Raw genomic sequence first — 15,213 nt, forward strand, 5'->3', positions numbered from 1 at the left:
GCCTCTAGATAGGCAGAGCCAGTTGTCACTCACACAGCTGGGCGGATCTCGACATTGATGTCGGGATCTGCTCCGGCGTCTCAGTATACCGCGAGCTGTAGCTTGCGGTATACTGAGCTTAGGGTAACGGGAGGACGCTAGTTTGTGTCCTCCCGTTACCCTTAGGAGAACTATGGGGAAAAGCCCTGACCCCATAGTTCTCCTTTAATAAAATTGAGAATCTACACTGAGTGGCCAGATTATTATGACCACCCCATCAGTTCTTCATTGGGCCACGAGATGACTCCACAAGATGACTTTGTTGGGACGCCTGGTGACTCCACGAGATGTTGAAAGGTGAGGCGAGGAATCTGACACTACACTGTTGCCCTTCTGTTGTCTTGTACCAGTCTTGCCACTCTCCGTTCTGCCCTAACATTGACTAGTCGCTGACGGCCACAATTCGCACGTTCAGACCCAGATTTTCGGCTGACAGTCCAGTCTTTAAACACTTTAACAACAGCTGCTCTTGAACATTTAACGAATTCTGCTGTTTTGCTGATACTCGCTCCATGGCTCAGACCGCCAACAATCATCCCACGTTCAAAGGCTGTTAAATCGCGTTGTTTACCCATATCTTCAGAAACAAATCACTTCTACTGTCGTGGTAAACAACCTGCTTCCCTATTTATAATGGTCTGGCCCTCTAGCAACTTCAGCGCATACTTATAGCTAATTTGCCTACAAACGTCAGGTGGTCATAATAATCTGGCCACTCAGTGTATAGCGCTATTTAAAAATTCCATAACACAAACTGATGCAATACCCCCTAAAGTGACACTAAACTCAGAAGTTAAATCTTAGAAATGCATTCAAGTACCTGAACTATTCACAAAAATGTATCTTATTTGTGTATAACTCGGCTGTAGATCCTCAAATCATCTCTGAATTGGTGCAGACACTGTCCTTTCTTCTGGAGGGTGGCTACTTTTCTTCCCCATAGTCCCTGTGTGTGTTGTAAAATAGCCACTGCTTCAAGCTCCTGTGATGGACTGCAATCTCAATACAAATACATCTCAATACAAAAATCTCAATACAAAAAACATGATATTGTAGTCCATTACTGGATGAGCTTGGAGTGGTGGCTACTTTACAACACACAGGGGACCATGGGGAACAAAAAAGTAGCCACCCTAGAGAAGGAAAGACAGTGTCGGCACCAATTCAGAGATGATTTGAGGATCTACATCTGAGTGATATACAAATAAGATGCATTATTGTAAATAGTTAAGTTACTTGAAAGCATGTTTAAGATTTAACTCCAGAGTTTAGTGTCACTTTAAAGGAATATGCTATAAACACTGCATGTAAAATGAAATGCCTTTCCAATATATACCTTACCAAGGATGTTGCAATTAATACGTTTGCAAACCTTTAGCGTGATACCTTGTTTTACAATTTGAAACTCTTTACTCCTCTCATTTGGAGAGTTGTCCTATTATGGAGATAGTGTATGAAGGGAATATTTTGGACACTACAAACAATGTTTGAGGTCTATGGGTCTCCTCCAGCGTACAATCATATATTGGGTTCAAAGGAGTAAGTGTTAGGAATCACTGTCAATGAGACCATATGTATGGCATTTCTTTACCATACAGTTGTACATATTGTTGCCTCCTAGATTTACTATTACTATTGTGTCTATTGTTAAACAAATTTTCAAAAACTTTACATATATATAGATATTTGTAGGAGATATTTTGCCCAATGTTTCATCTCAGATGATGTGTTAATATGGTCTAGTGAGATTGGTTCTAATTTATGGGATCCTATGCGGTGGGCGTGGGCTATTTCTTTTATGGGGGGTAATACACCCGAGTACATTTTTTTAGATAATAGGAGGGCTGCTTCTGAATAAAATGACATTGTGATTTGTTTGTGGGGAACGTACAGGTTGGGTTTGAAGGGGATTTATTGTTGCAGCTAATTTGCTATACTGAGAGTATTTAGATGGTATACGCTTTGAGGTGTGTTGTAGTCCGAATGACGAATTGCGTTGGGCGTGACTACTACATTGCTTTACAGGATCCCAAGCTGCCAATCAGGTATGGCAGATGCATACTTATACTGGGCCAAGCTGGACATACATGAAATTTGGCTTTAAATCCAGAGATTTCTCCCACAGTCCTTTTTTTCTGCTGCTAGATGCCCCTTAGTGATGTCCAGGATCATTTAACCCACTTGCTCTGAGTCCAGGTTTTCCTTGACCCGTCCCAGTCCATGTAAAGTGAAAGGAGAAGCAGTTCTCCATCAGATATCTAAGCCTTCATTATTTTGCCTGCTACAGTTTTGCTTTCAGCTGACGGAGCAAGTGTATTACATTTTGGTTTTGATTTAAAGAAAATGATTCAGTAAGGGGGCCTAAGTGTGTGTGCTGCAGCATAACTTCAGTGAATGCGCAGGTAAAATGCTGGTGAATCTAAGCAGGTAAATGAGACAAAATGAGACTAGATTTGCTCCTATACACATACACACATAATACATGCACACTTCCTTGTGTACTTCTTCAGGGGGATGATTAAGTATAAAGAGGAGATAACACTACATTTATGTTCATTCAAATGTATCTGCCACTGGTGCCTTTCCTCCAAACTGTGCCAGCAATTAATAAACTGTCTCCAGTGACAAATAGCCATTATTGAACATGCACAAATGAATGCCTACATGTTTTAACATGCCTAGCTTTTCATCATAAAATGATCTGCCACTCAATTACTGAGGTAAAATATGTCTACAAGAGTACTGCTCTACAGAGAAATATGTTTAGTGTGAAGGGCAGCATACAAATCAGTCACCTATTTGTTTAGCAACAGATGTCTAACAGACGGTACTCCAGTACCTCACAGTTGTATATCTGCAGTATGAAATCTAAGACACCGCTGCCCATGAAGAAGAAGATTTGCAGTCAGATTTGGTTAAGTCACTACTGTGCTGCTCACTGTTCTCCCTGCTGGAGGTTCTGTTATGAGGAAGCAAAGCCCTGTCTCTACCAAGATGGTGGCCTCCACACAGAGACACGGTGCAGAGCAAGACATGGGGAAAGATCATCTACAGGGAGATCACAGGCAATACTAGTGACTAGTGCTTTATCCTCTACCTGTCCTTTTTTTGTAAATCAGCCCTTGCCTAAGATGCCCCTAAGATAACAACAGTATTAAAGTGCAGGTACACTAAGGCTCCTGCAAGTACCAGCGTTACTCTTTCAATAAAACCATAATTTTAGTTAAGGGGTGAAGAGTCTGTTTAGTTTACTCTGATTTTTTTTTTAAAATGTAATGAAATGAATTTCTTGGGAGGTGTTAATTTATTCCTGCCAAGGTTTCTAGCTCTGGCACCACTTCCTTTGGAGTTACACCCTCTCAGCTTCATTGATTCATGTACTGAAACAAATGCTCCAGCAGGGTAACCCAAGGACCACCAGAATCCAAGCGTGGTGTAGAAAGCTGGTGGGTAATTCAAGCCAGCAGCATCTAACCAAATCAGAAATATCATTTTATCTTAACCACTTGAGTTGACATTTTTGTTTTAGAGGCATAATGAATACAATGCATAATCAAATTACATATCACCAGCAGGCTTTTGTTCATAACTTGTAGGCCAGCTTAATATTTGCCAACACCATCTAACAGAGATAATAGTAATTGTATTAATCAGTCATTTATGCAGTGTGAACATCACCCTTATCCACAGAATGAACGCATGAAGACGTTATGAGTCATAAAGCTCTATAAACAGGACTTGCAAATGCCTCTTATGTAACACATGATAACTGCGGTGATTTTAAGGAGTTTCATATATTGATCTCAACTACATTTCAATTTTAGCGTGGAAGAAATTGGAGACTGACATAAAGAAATATGTTTTACTTGCAAAAAGATAGTTTTATTAGAATACAAATGCATATTTACACACAGTCTTAAAAATGTCTACACATATATCAGCAGGCTTCCAGCCGCTGATCCCTCCTCCGATCACTGGACCTGGAAGTGATGTGCGTGCACTTAGGGGGCGGAAGGTGTCACTGTGCACATTCTCTGGCTCCTAGAGCCAGAAGAAAAAGCTGGTGAAGATCTCTGCTTCATCAGCTTCTTTGGGGTCCCTAGGTGACATTAGGGGTCTGAAAGACCCCTGATGTCTCTATAAAGAGGACCTGTCACATTATATTTGCTATTACATAGGGGCTTGTTACTTGCCCCCTTTGTGATAGTAATAATGTTGAGTGTAAAAAAAAAAAAATTGTAAAAATGAAAATAACAGATTAAAAAAAAGTATTCCGCCCCCTAAGTGCACGCATGTACAACGCAAACACGCGTTGGATGCACCTACGTGCAAAAACAAAAATTGTGTCACACATGTCATATCGCCGGGAGCATCGGAGTAAGAGCAATAATTCCAGGCCCATCGATCACTGTTAACACTAAACTGATGAGCAGTAAAAGCGTTTAACACCTATGGGAAATCTTGGTTATTGTAGTTTTTTGCAGTTTCACAGACGCACGCAATTTTAAGGCTTGACATGTCTGGTATCTATTTACCCGGCGTGACACCGTATTTTATATTTTACCAAAAATGTGGGTATTATATTCTGTTACCGTGCACTAAATTTAATTTGAGTGTATTTTATCCTAAAAATACTTCTTTGATAAACATTTGCGCAAATAACGTGCGACATAAAAAAATTGCAACTAGCATCTTCTTTATTCTACAGGGCCTCTGCTTTCAGAAAATATATAATTGTTTGGGGATCTGGAGCTGCTTTCTAGCCACAAATTCAGATGTTATCATGTGTGTGCAAATGTAAGAAATTGCTTTGTACAGCAAGTGGTTAAACAGATTTCCCCTCACTTCCTATACTGCTGATAACTCTTTCACCAGAAGTAAGCAAAATTCTGCAATCTACACAGACAGCAATACACATCTTAGAGGTTCCAGCCCTCCCTACCTGAAAATAAGGATGGCCCCGGGCGTGTTGGCAGCTCCACGTGCCGAGCCCGCCAGGAAGCTGACAGCGTGCAGCGCCAATCACAGGTACTGAGACATTTTCCCGGTCTGCAGCTGCAGAGATCAGGAATGTCTCAGTGCCTATGATTGGCGCTGCACACTGTCAGCTTCCTGGCGGGCTCGGCATGTGGAGCTGCCAACACGCCCGAGCCCATCCTTACTCAAAAAAAGTATTGTTGTTAGAGAGTTTCCCTCACTTCCTGTACGGTAAAACATTGTCAGCATGACAGGAAGTGAGGGGAAACCTCTCTAACAGAGCCCCCGAACAGCAGTATAAACTGACAAGAGTTCTAATCAATCCGCAATCTATCTAAAACAAAGAAACATTTTTTTAGATAAACACTACACTTTAAAGGTAAAGTCTAGCTTTTACAAAAAGAATTACTGCACACACATAAATAAAAGAAACAAATGTGCATATGAGCCTACAAAGAATTGTAACTGCCATCAGTGGATCACGGGTGCATTGCTCTGGCTCCTGCAGACTATTCCTCCCAGTCCCTATCCGTTCCAAGGTATGGACGTTCAGTTACAGGACATGAGGAAGTATTAGTGGACTAGTAGTGCTGCTGTCACCACACTTGTACTCCCCTGAAAACGACATGTCCCATTGCCGCCGTGGATGTACTGCATTTAAATATACGGTATGATGCAACTGTGTGGGTGGAGTCACGCACTCCAAAAAATTTGCATATATATATACAGTTTGCAAAATATATATTTTGCAAACTGAACATTTTGATGCAAAAAGCTGTCATCAGATAAAATAAAAAAGCCTGTAAAATAACTCATGTGGCTTTGTTACCTGATGCCTTTAGCAGCAGATAACTACTCAAGCCTGAATCACCTTTTGCAAACTGATAATCCAATGAAGTAAAAATTACTTTTGCCTTTTTGCATTGACTATATCTACATTTCTGGATGGAAGACAACTATGTTTACAGGCTGGTGGGTAAAGGTGATGGGGTGGCTGGTTGTAAAACTATACGTGTTCACTCCTTTGGCCAGTCTTCTCTCTGCTACACAGCTTGGCCCTGACAGATGTAGTCTGAGAATATGCGAAAATCATGCACATGGTTACAAAGCAATCCATTTGAATTCTGCATTATGCATAGGGTATTCTATATTACACAGAAAAAGCATCTAGTGAACCTGATTAAATATTCATTTAAATCTCATCAATGTTCAGCATCGCTCTGGCTGGTAGCCACATAATGATTGGAAGATCCAGCCCAAAGCTAAAGTCTTCCAGCATGGATGAATCGGCATACTTCCTGATTCTGCATCAGCACAAAATGCCTTACTATTTTTGCTGCTTTATGGTTACTTCCTAAAGAGCCAGCCACCCAAATATGATAGTCATAGGTGGAGCCTGATGGGCTGAGTCGGACCTTGACTTCTAATATTTCTTGGATACTCCAGTAAGATCTCCCTGTCGTAATAGCTGTCTCTGTCCCTGTTCACTTGGGAGTTTGAAGTGTTTCAGTACCTCTTTAAATTAAGGTATCACTGATCCGATTCCCACGTAGGTTACTCTCCATAGAAACATCAAGGGTGCGGGCATTGAGTTCATCTGCACTCCAACCTCATGTGAAACAAAAAGGAAAATCTGCACTCCCTCTCTTGTGCTGTCCTCTTTTCCTCCCTTTGGCTACCCCCCACTTAGCATATTTCCTCTTCCTTTCCCTTTTCTTTTCTCCCATACTTGATTACTCTTAAAAAGAACAAAAGATTTCACGAATGACTGCACAAGGTATCTGTTTTCACAAGGTTTTTGGGGGGCGCAGGATGATTTACGTTGTATCTTCGTTTCCTGATGTCTGTACACTAATGGAAATGTAATACAATTATACATTACTTTGGCCTCTGGATGGTGTCTTTAATGATCATGCTTGGTCATTGGTGATTTTGTTAAATAAAGAATTTGGAAAAGCTGCACTCCTTAGATCCACCGAACATCACATCTATTGATATCATTACATCCCGGTCACACTCATCATCCACATCGTACTACCAGCTGCCTCCAATGTATTTCACTTGTTTAGGCTTAATCATAGATCCTAATCGTCTGCAATTAAGCCCAAATGGATGAAATGCGTTAGTGGAAGTCATCACTGTGCTGCACATAGCCTGTGCAATGGGCAGAACTGTGGGAGCAACTCAACAGGTCCACCCACGATGGGCTGCCAGCAGAAAACTACAGGAAGGGGCAGATACAAGACCTGTCACCCTGCACAAGAAAGGAGAGCAGCAGTGACCGGTCTTTATTACAGGAAGCTCCTGCACAGAGGCAAAGATTCACATTGGATTACTGCACAGATCTGGAGGAAATACACAAACGACACCAAGATTCACGTAAGAATACACATGGCTCTTGCATTTACACAATATTTGTTTATCCCAGAGTTCAGTTTAATGCTAGTAAATTAAGATTGGGCACAAACAAGGGAAATTTGTTAGTAGATGAATCATTAGCAATTGCTACCGATATGTGCATGTAGAAGTGACCACACAACTATATGCTCATTGGCGATTAACCGCTATTTTATGCTACACTTCATTGTTCCTTATGTGTAGCCATCGATTGAGATCAATTTTCAGGATATTTTAGTAGTGAGAGAATACTATCAAAATCACTTGCATGTGCCCAGCTTAAGGACAGCTAAAACTATTCTAGAAATAATTGACAGCCTATTATGACTTTTGTACCTTGTACACATATATCCTGACACAAGTTCAAGCTCGTGGCCCAGTTTATTCAATAAACCCAAATTCCATACAAGTAGTTCTATGGAAAGTGTGGCTTAATCAAGGGAATGTGCCCTGATTTTGTATATATGTTCTTTCTTCCTTTAGGTAAGTGCTAAACAAAATAAAATGTAATTTTTTTATTAAGTCAAGTAAATGTATAATAATATCTATGAATATTATATATTTTCATATCCAGCCAGCAGGTGGAGCTTAAAAGCCCATTCAGACTTCTGCGGCCCGTTGCGGTGTGTTAACATACATGAGTTGGTTCACTTTATGTTATGTTTTTTATTAGGTCAAGTAAATATGTAATAATGCCTATGAATAGTTTATGTTTTCATATCCAGCCCACAGGTAGAGATTATCGGTGTCGCTGCTGTGGCCCCTTCCCTCGCAAGGACTGGTTAGTTACATAACCAAACAGAACAGCAAAAGAGCCGAATGAGCATTCCAGCATCAGGGCACAGCCTGGATCCACGGGATGTTGTTAAAATATCGGGGCAGCCCAAAAGAATCCAGGACTGTTGAGAGGTATGTTAGTTTATCATTAATTCACAATGTGTATTCACAACGTCACAAAGTGATTCTATCATCAACATAGAGACATATTCACCCTAATTTCCAAATTTACCATTTAAAGGAGAACTATGGGGTGAGTGAATTATACTGTGAGAGAAAACATACCGCCGATCGCTGACTTCCCGATCCTCTCTGTCAGTCAGGGATTCCCCTCTCTGTTTCTTCAGTGCTGACTGGAGGAACAGACAGGGGAGGGGGTGGGCATAGGGGGCTCTGCCTCTATGCCCACCCCCATAATCAGCCAGCGGGGTGGATCTCGACAGTATTGTCGGGATCCGTCCCGGCTGCAGCGCTCTCAGAATATAGTGGGCAATAGCCCGCTATATACTGAGTTTTGGGTCAAGAGAGGATGTTAGTATATGTCCTCCTGTGACCGTGAAGAGAACTATGGCAAAAAAAGGTTACCCCATAATTCTTTAAGCCTAAAAATGTGGTTGCTTTGCTAAAGGAATGCACATGCTTGGGTATGCAACGTGAACGTCGGTTTAACGTATTTAATAAGCTTAGTGAACATTAAAGTGACATTAAACCCTCAGATTTTTTAACATAAAACAATACTGTAATGTGTGCCTTACTGTAATCCATGGTTGTTTCCCTTCTCTTTGCTGCTCTTCCTTTTAAATCTGTATCTGTTCTCATGCTGGGCAGAACTTCTGTTTTGCAGCAGACTGCCTTGTCTCAGGAATGGATATATGGTGTCTGTGTATAGGTTTGTATAGGTTTGTAACCTGAGCCAGCACTACAGGAAGAGGCCCTGAGCTGCAAAGGGAAGTTCTCCCCAAGCATGAGAAGACATGAGGATTTAAAAGGAAGAGCAGCAAAGAGAAGGGAAACTACCATGGATTACAGTAAGGTGCACATTACAGTATTGGTTTATGTTAAAAAATCTGAGGGTTTAATGTCACTTTAACTTTTCAAAGTTAACATTCCCCTTACTATTTGAACAGTCTCTCCTCTCTTCCTTTAGTAAATAAATCCCTATGGCTTCTTCATAGAACAATTACAATGTTTCATGAAACACCTATAATAAAAATCAGGATGTCCGCTTTAAAATGTTTCTGATGCCTGGGAAAGCAGTCAACCAAAAACAGAAGCTTGATAATCTGCCAAACAATCAAACAGTACCCAGAGACCCATGGAAAGTGGAATAATAGTGCCAGCTCAGCAACCACACTTCTACAACACAAAGTCACAAGATCTGAATATAATTAATGAGACCAAAGACAATCTAAAAAAACATATACCAGCTAATTTCATAACAGTGTAACAGTGAATGTCGCCCTTTAGTATTTAAAGCAGAAGTTAAAGTTTCTGGGGGGAAAAAAATACTATTTGCTTGGCTTTATATGGCAGAAATGTAAAGGTTGCCATAAGCTGTGCGAACAGTGAGTGCCGCTGTCAGCACCCTTTAAGCTGGCATCCATTGATCAGCTGATTGAAGGAGCCAGTCCGAAAATTTTCGTACGCACAGAGCCACCAGGCAATGAGCTTCTGTGCACAGAGGCTGGCGCCCACTGTCAGCTTACAAAAGAAACAGCAGGGATTCCTCACTCAGTGTGCTTGTAGCGTTGATGAAGGAATCTGCTCTATTTTTTCCAGCCTTTTTTAGTCTCTTCTGCCATAAAAGCTTTCTTTTAGCTGTCAGCAGTTTTGTTTCCTGCACACTGAGCCCCACATGCGCAGCTCAGCGCATAGACCCGGCATGACAAGATGAAGTAACTACCTTGCACATGATGGGGAGTTACATCATCAGAGCCCGGCCAATCAAGCAGCCGAAGAATCAGAACCCAGAAGAGGACCAAGCCAAAGATGGAAGCGCTAGAGAGGAGGGGATGGGTTTGGCAGCTAAGTTTGCCAAAATGTGCTGGGCATACTAACACATTATAGCTGAAAGCTCCAGGGGGGCTTTTTTATTAGCTTTTACTTCTGCTTTAAGGGCATGTTTTTACCATATGTGCTGGAGAAAACACTAAAATACAAGGTCCACCTGTGTGTCGGGTCCCCCCCTGCTCTTCCCTACAAAACGCCAGATTATAAAAAAAATTGAAAAAAACACTTTCAGAAAAAATGTTTACCTAAGGCTTTACTCACACGGACAGCCAAGGAGCGATTCACATTTTTACTGCTACCTGACCACCCACTTAAAGGCTCATTCAGACGGGCGTACATGTTCAGCTTGCACGCCCGTAAAGGACCTGATCCTGGAAGCCTGCTCTTCCCTGTGAGAGGACATGGCTGCGTGTAATTACACACTGTCACACTCACGCCCGAAACAGCACATCTGTACGGGTCCGTGTGTCCACACCTGGACGCGCACTGTCTGCGTCCAAGTGTGGACACCTGGACCTGCACGTATGTGCAGGTTTGGGTGTGCGAGTGACAGCATGTAATTATGAGCAGCCACGTCCTCCCATAGGGAAGAACAGCCTGCGGCGCACAGTTACACGCAGCACCTTTTTACAGGCGTGCACTCTGTACGGACGTGTACGCCTGTCTGAATAAGCCCTAAAACTTGATAGAGCTTCTGCATATGAGCACAAACAAGTACAAGGTGTGCCCATGATGATTTGTCTTGTGGCAAATTTCAAACAGCATGTCGTTTTTGGCAGGTGGTGCTGCTTGCCAAGCATGACCATGGCAATTAAAGGGATCGTGCAGCAAACACCTGGATATTGCAATGGAAAAACCCCATGGATGAAACAAAAGAGAATAAAGTATGGTCTCCTGAACGCTGGGCAGCTGCTTCTCTACTGCACTCTAAAAAGCGTTCAACAGCGGATAGCTTTTCAGGGGGGCAGTGGAGCCTGCCACTCATCTGAACGAGTTCCGGCAATCTCGCCTAGGCGAGGGTTATGTCACTGCCCCCTGAGCATAGCTAAATTGAGATGCCAGTAATCCGAGGCTGGAAGATACAGACAAACCTCAGTGGTAGCATTAAAAGTTTGCACATGTCCTAACATATTTTTTTATAAACACTAGAGAGAAAAGTTTATTAATACTTACATGTAATATGATGGATATAAACCTTCAAAGTACCAGCAATGTTTTTTGGCTTCTGTACACTGTAGAAAAAAACAAAATATGAAGATGTAGAATTACTCCAATTGCAATGAACTCACAGTACTTACAAGATTAAATGGCATACAACTCACTCAAGACTGTTATGAATGTAAGATAAATGTATTATTATTATTATTATTATTATTATAGCTTTCACTATTTTATCAAAAGCATACAGGAAAATGTTAAGTAGGAGATGTACATAATACCAATCTGTTTTCATGAGATATTCAGTATTAGTCACCGAATTGCATAATGGATTTTACTGAAAATAATCAGTCAGTCGGATCATTTTCTGTCTGTTTTATATTCAACCAATAAAGATCTATAACATTTCTGTATTTTGTGGTTTTCCTTTAGTCATACAGTATTTTCTCTTGTACCAATTGTTTCGCTATTTTATATCTCTCTCCAGAGGCTCTTAGATAAATATGTTTTTAAACTAAAATATACACGTCACATCTAGTTTTCATTACAGCCAAAATGTGTAGAAAGATGTACTATTTTTACTCTTTAGAAAGGATGAATCCCTTGCTCACTGAGACAGTGTAATAGCATTTTATGGAAGTAGGATGCAAAGCCATAAATAACATTTTAAGGAATGAATGAAAATTCCAATCTAGAGAGAATGTAATAGATAGATAGGAAGAAGGTAGAATGATAGACAGATAGATAGAGTAGGTGGATAGATAATTTGGTGTTATGATCACCTAGCCCGAGTTGGTGTTATGATCACCTAGCCCGAGTGGATGAGAGGTGTCAGGAAGCAAGGGTTTTTACAGAGCTGCCTTTTCAGTACTTCATGGATTTTCTGGATTCTGCTTGCGATCCTGGAAACGGGAGGTTTCAAAGTGATTCAGGAGGGAAGAAAGCTCACGTCTTGGCTCTAGGGTTTAGCAGCAACCAGCATCCAATGATTGCACAGGAATTAAGGAAAGGGTGCTGACTAGGGTAATTACCTCCTGCTGGGAAATAGGAACAGACTGGAGGTAGGACTCCCCCAGAAGTTAAACTGGAGTCAAGAGGTGTGTTTGTTGGAGGCACATGAAGACAGCCAGGGAGGCTGGAGAGAACTGATGAGTGTAGGAGAGCCGAGAGCCAAAGAGCCATTGTCCACCCCAATCACAGTAATCTGCTGATTAGAGAACTGCTACATGTATCGCAGTAGAGGCTTTTCCAAACCCACCCACTGCTGCCTCTTTGCCTTTTCGTTTTAATAATATTCAGCTTCAAACCTGTTTCAGAAGTGAAAATATGACTGGTAAAACAATTAACAAAGACAGGAAACCATACAGTGCAAGTTACAGGAAGTACATTTTTAGTGACCCAGTGAGGTCCTTTCTGAATTCTGGCTCATGAGAATTACAGAACACGTAGCTAAAGGTATACATAGTCAATGTTCTGATTTTAGTACAGCTGCAGCATTTGCTAAACATCATTAGTAGGTCATGCTAGTACCAGGGACCTGGGCAGCCCTAAAGAACGATGATGGATCAAACCTGCCATAGTTCCCCTGAAATAAAGATATATATCGTGGGTAAAGCCCCTCTTTAAAAGGGTTTAAATTCAATTTATAGTTTATTTGTTAAAAGAACCATACTGAAAAATATAATCAATACATAAGAGATCTGTCAGCCAATATCTTTTCTTCATTTCCGACAAACTATAAGGTAAGATATTTGCGTGTGATAGTCTCAGGTGGAATATATTCCTTCAGGCAATACCCAATACATTTATTCCTTTTGTATCTGCTTATTACTTGATTAACTACGACAGGCAGATCGCTCTGTTCTATGATGGAGGTTCAGCTCGAGCCATGCCCTGGGCATGGAATGTATGAGGTCTTTTTTACAAGCAACTCCCACGCCACTGGATGCTAATTAGACACTATGCAAGGGGAAGTATAATGATCTGCCTCCATGTCAAAGACAAAATAAAGTTCAGTTGTGGTAGATGCTATTATGTCTGCAGACAGACAATCAACATGCTAGATGTGAGACGCTTACTCTCCTGTTGTGACTCAGATTGATCTCTACTGCCACTATGTTACTATGGAGCTTGCCACAGCTGGTTGCTTCGCTCCGCTCTGTGCTTTTATCAGATACTCCGGCATCACTGATATCCAATTTATAACTGGAGATGAGAATTACTGGGGGAAGGTGGGGAATAATAGAAATAACACACTCAAAAGACTTTAAAGTAAAAGCAAAGACAGAGAGCTAAATATTCAGTTGAAATATGTAATTAAACAACGTCATATTTGTAAAATAGATGTTATTGTGTTCAGCTAGCTTTCTAACCCAGAAATCCCTGCCAGTACTGCCAAGATCAGACCTTACTTTTCGGTGCAGCAATTTAAAAAAAAATACAGCTTGGTCAGAGACTAACCCACACTGTGATTGATGAAGTAGTAACACACTGATGAGGTCAACCCCATGTTCTCATCTCATATCAGCCACTCTGCAATGTAAAGCCTGATTGACTTTAGTAATGCCCCTTCCTATCACGGTCTGATTACTGTGCAGTAAATTACGTTACAAGTATTATTTAAGGTTCCATGCACATGGGTGTCTGGGGATTCCTGTGGCAAGATCCTGTGGATTCTTGTGGCAGAAATCCCAGGCATGTCCATACAAATGTAGCGCTGTGTCTATTCAAGTTAATGACAGAGTGACAGCAGCCACATCTGTCTGTGGCTGACCAGAAGCTCTCTGCGTCCCAGTACAATCATCTCTCCTAATCTGTAGGTAATTGTACCATACGATTGCATGTGTACAGCCACAGACATCTGAGCGGACACACCTTAGATTCTTACCCCAAAAATAGGTTCTTGCCGAAGACATCCCCAGACGCCTGCGTGCATGGGGCCTTTCTTATAGAAAATATTGCTGGATTACGGGGATATTTACATTTGTATACAACTATGCTTGGAGTACCTAAATCATGTACAAACACATCAGATTTTTTAGAATAATATGAGAAAACTAAGAGAGATCCAAAGAGGCCAAATTGTGCTTAAAATGTAGGTGCATTCAAACAAGGCCCTCATATATCACCCTCCCAGCCCCCTTGATCCCTTCCTTGGTCAATCCATATAGTAGCTAAATAAAATTCTTTATGGAAAGTCACCAGCATTCTGGGGACATCAGGAATGGAGAAAGATCTGGGGGCCCTGGTAGACAATGGCAAGCTGCAGCTGGCAAAGCCAGAAGAATACCATCATTGAAAAAGTATTTATTCAAAACTATAATTCTACCACTCTACAAAACACTGGTTTGACCTCATCTTCTTGAGTGTGCGGTTCAGTTTTGGTCAGCAGTGCTCAGTAAAGATGTCCTTGAACTAGAGGGAGCTCAGAGAAGGGCAACAAAATTATTAAAGGGTAAGGGGGAAGCACAACTACAGAAATCCAACTTTCTCTTCTTGGAGAAGACTCACGTATATGATCGCACACATTTACCAATGGTGGCTGCAATATCGGGAATAAACTGTTGAATTTTTGGACTCTGAAGAAGACAAGTGATCACAACATGAAGTTGGACAAGAAGCGGTTTATTCTGTGTACGTTTTTGTTTTTTACTGTAATGAACACTCTGCATTGAAAAATAGGACAATACTACGGCATGATTTTCACAATGCATAAATATATGGCAGGCTTCCATTCAGAAGACACTTGTATCCAACGGCCACACATAAAATGTATAACTTGTAAGCAGAACAACCTATAGACCTCGAAGCAACTGAGCCTGGTCTAATGAGTCATCTTTGAACCCATCTCCTATA

General features: G+C 41.2%; 1 protein-coding gene across 1 annotated transcript in view; it reads right to left on the bottom strand.

Annotated features, from left to right (window-relative positions):
* The window catches only part of VOPP1 (vesicular, overexpressed in cancer, prosurvival protein 1), a 63,191-nt gene that overhangs the window by 16,159 nt on the left and 31,819 nt on the right, over positions 1-15,213 (bottom strand). Inside the window, exon 2 of the mRNA XM_018571290.1 lies at positions 11,374-11,432. Within this exon, the coding sequence (XP_018426792.1) occupies positions 11,374-11,432 (59 nt within the window). The remainder of the gene's footprint in view (positions 1-11,373; positions 11,433-15,213) is intronic.

This window comes from Nanorana parkeri, unplaced genomic scaffold (genome assembly GCF_000935625.1).
Source record: "Nanorana parkeri isolate BGI_ZX_2015 unplaced genomic scaffold, ASM93562v1 scaffold41, whole genome shotgun sequence".
Lineage (NCBI taxonomy): Eukaryota > Metazoa > Chordata > Amphibia > Anura > Dicroglossidae > Nanorana > Nanorana parkeri.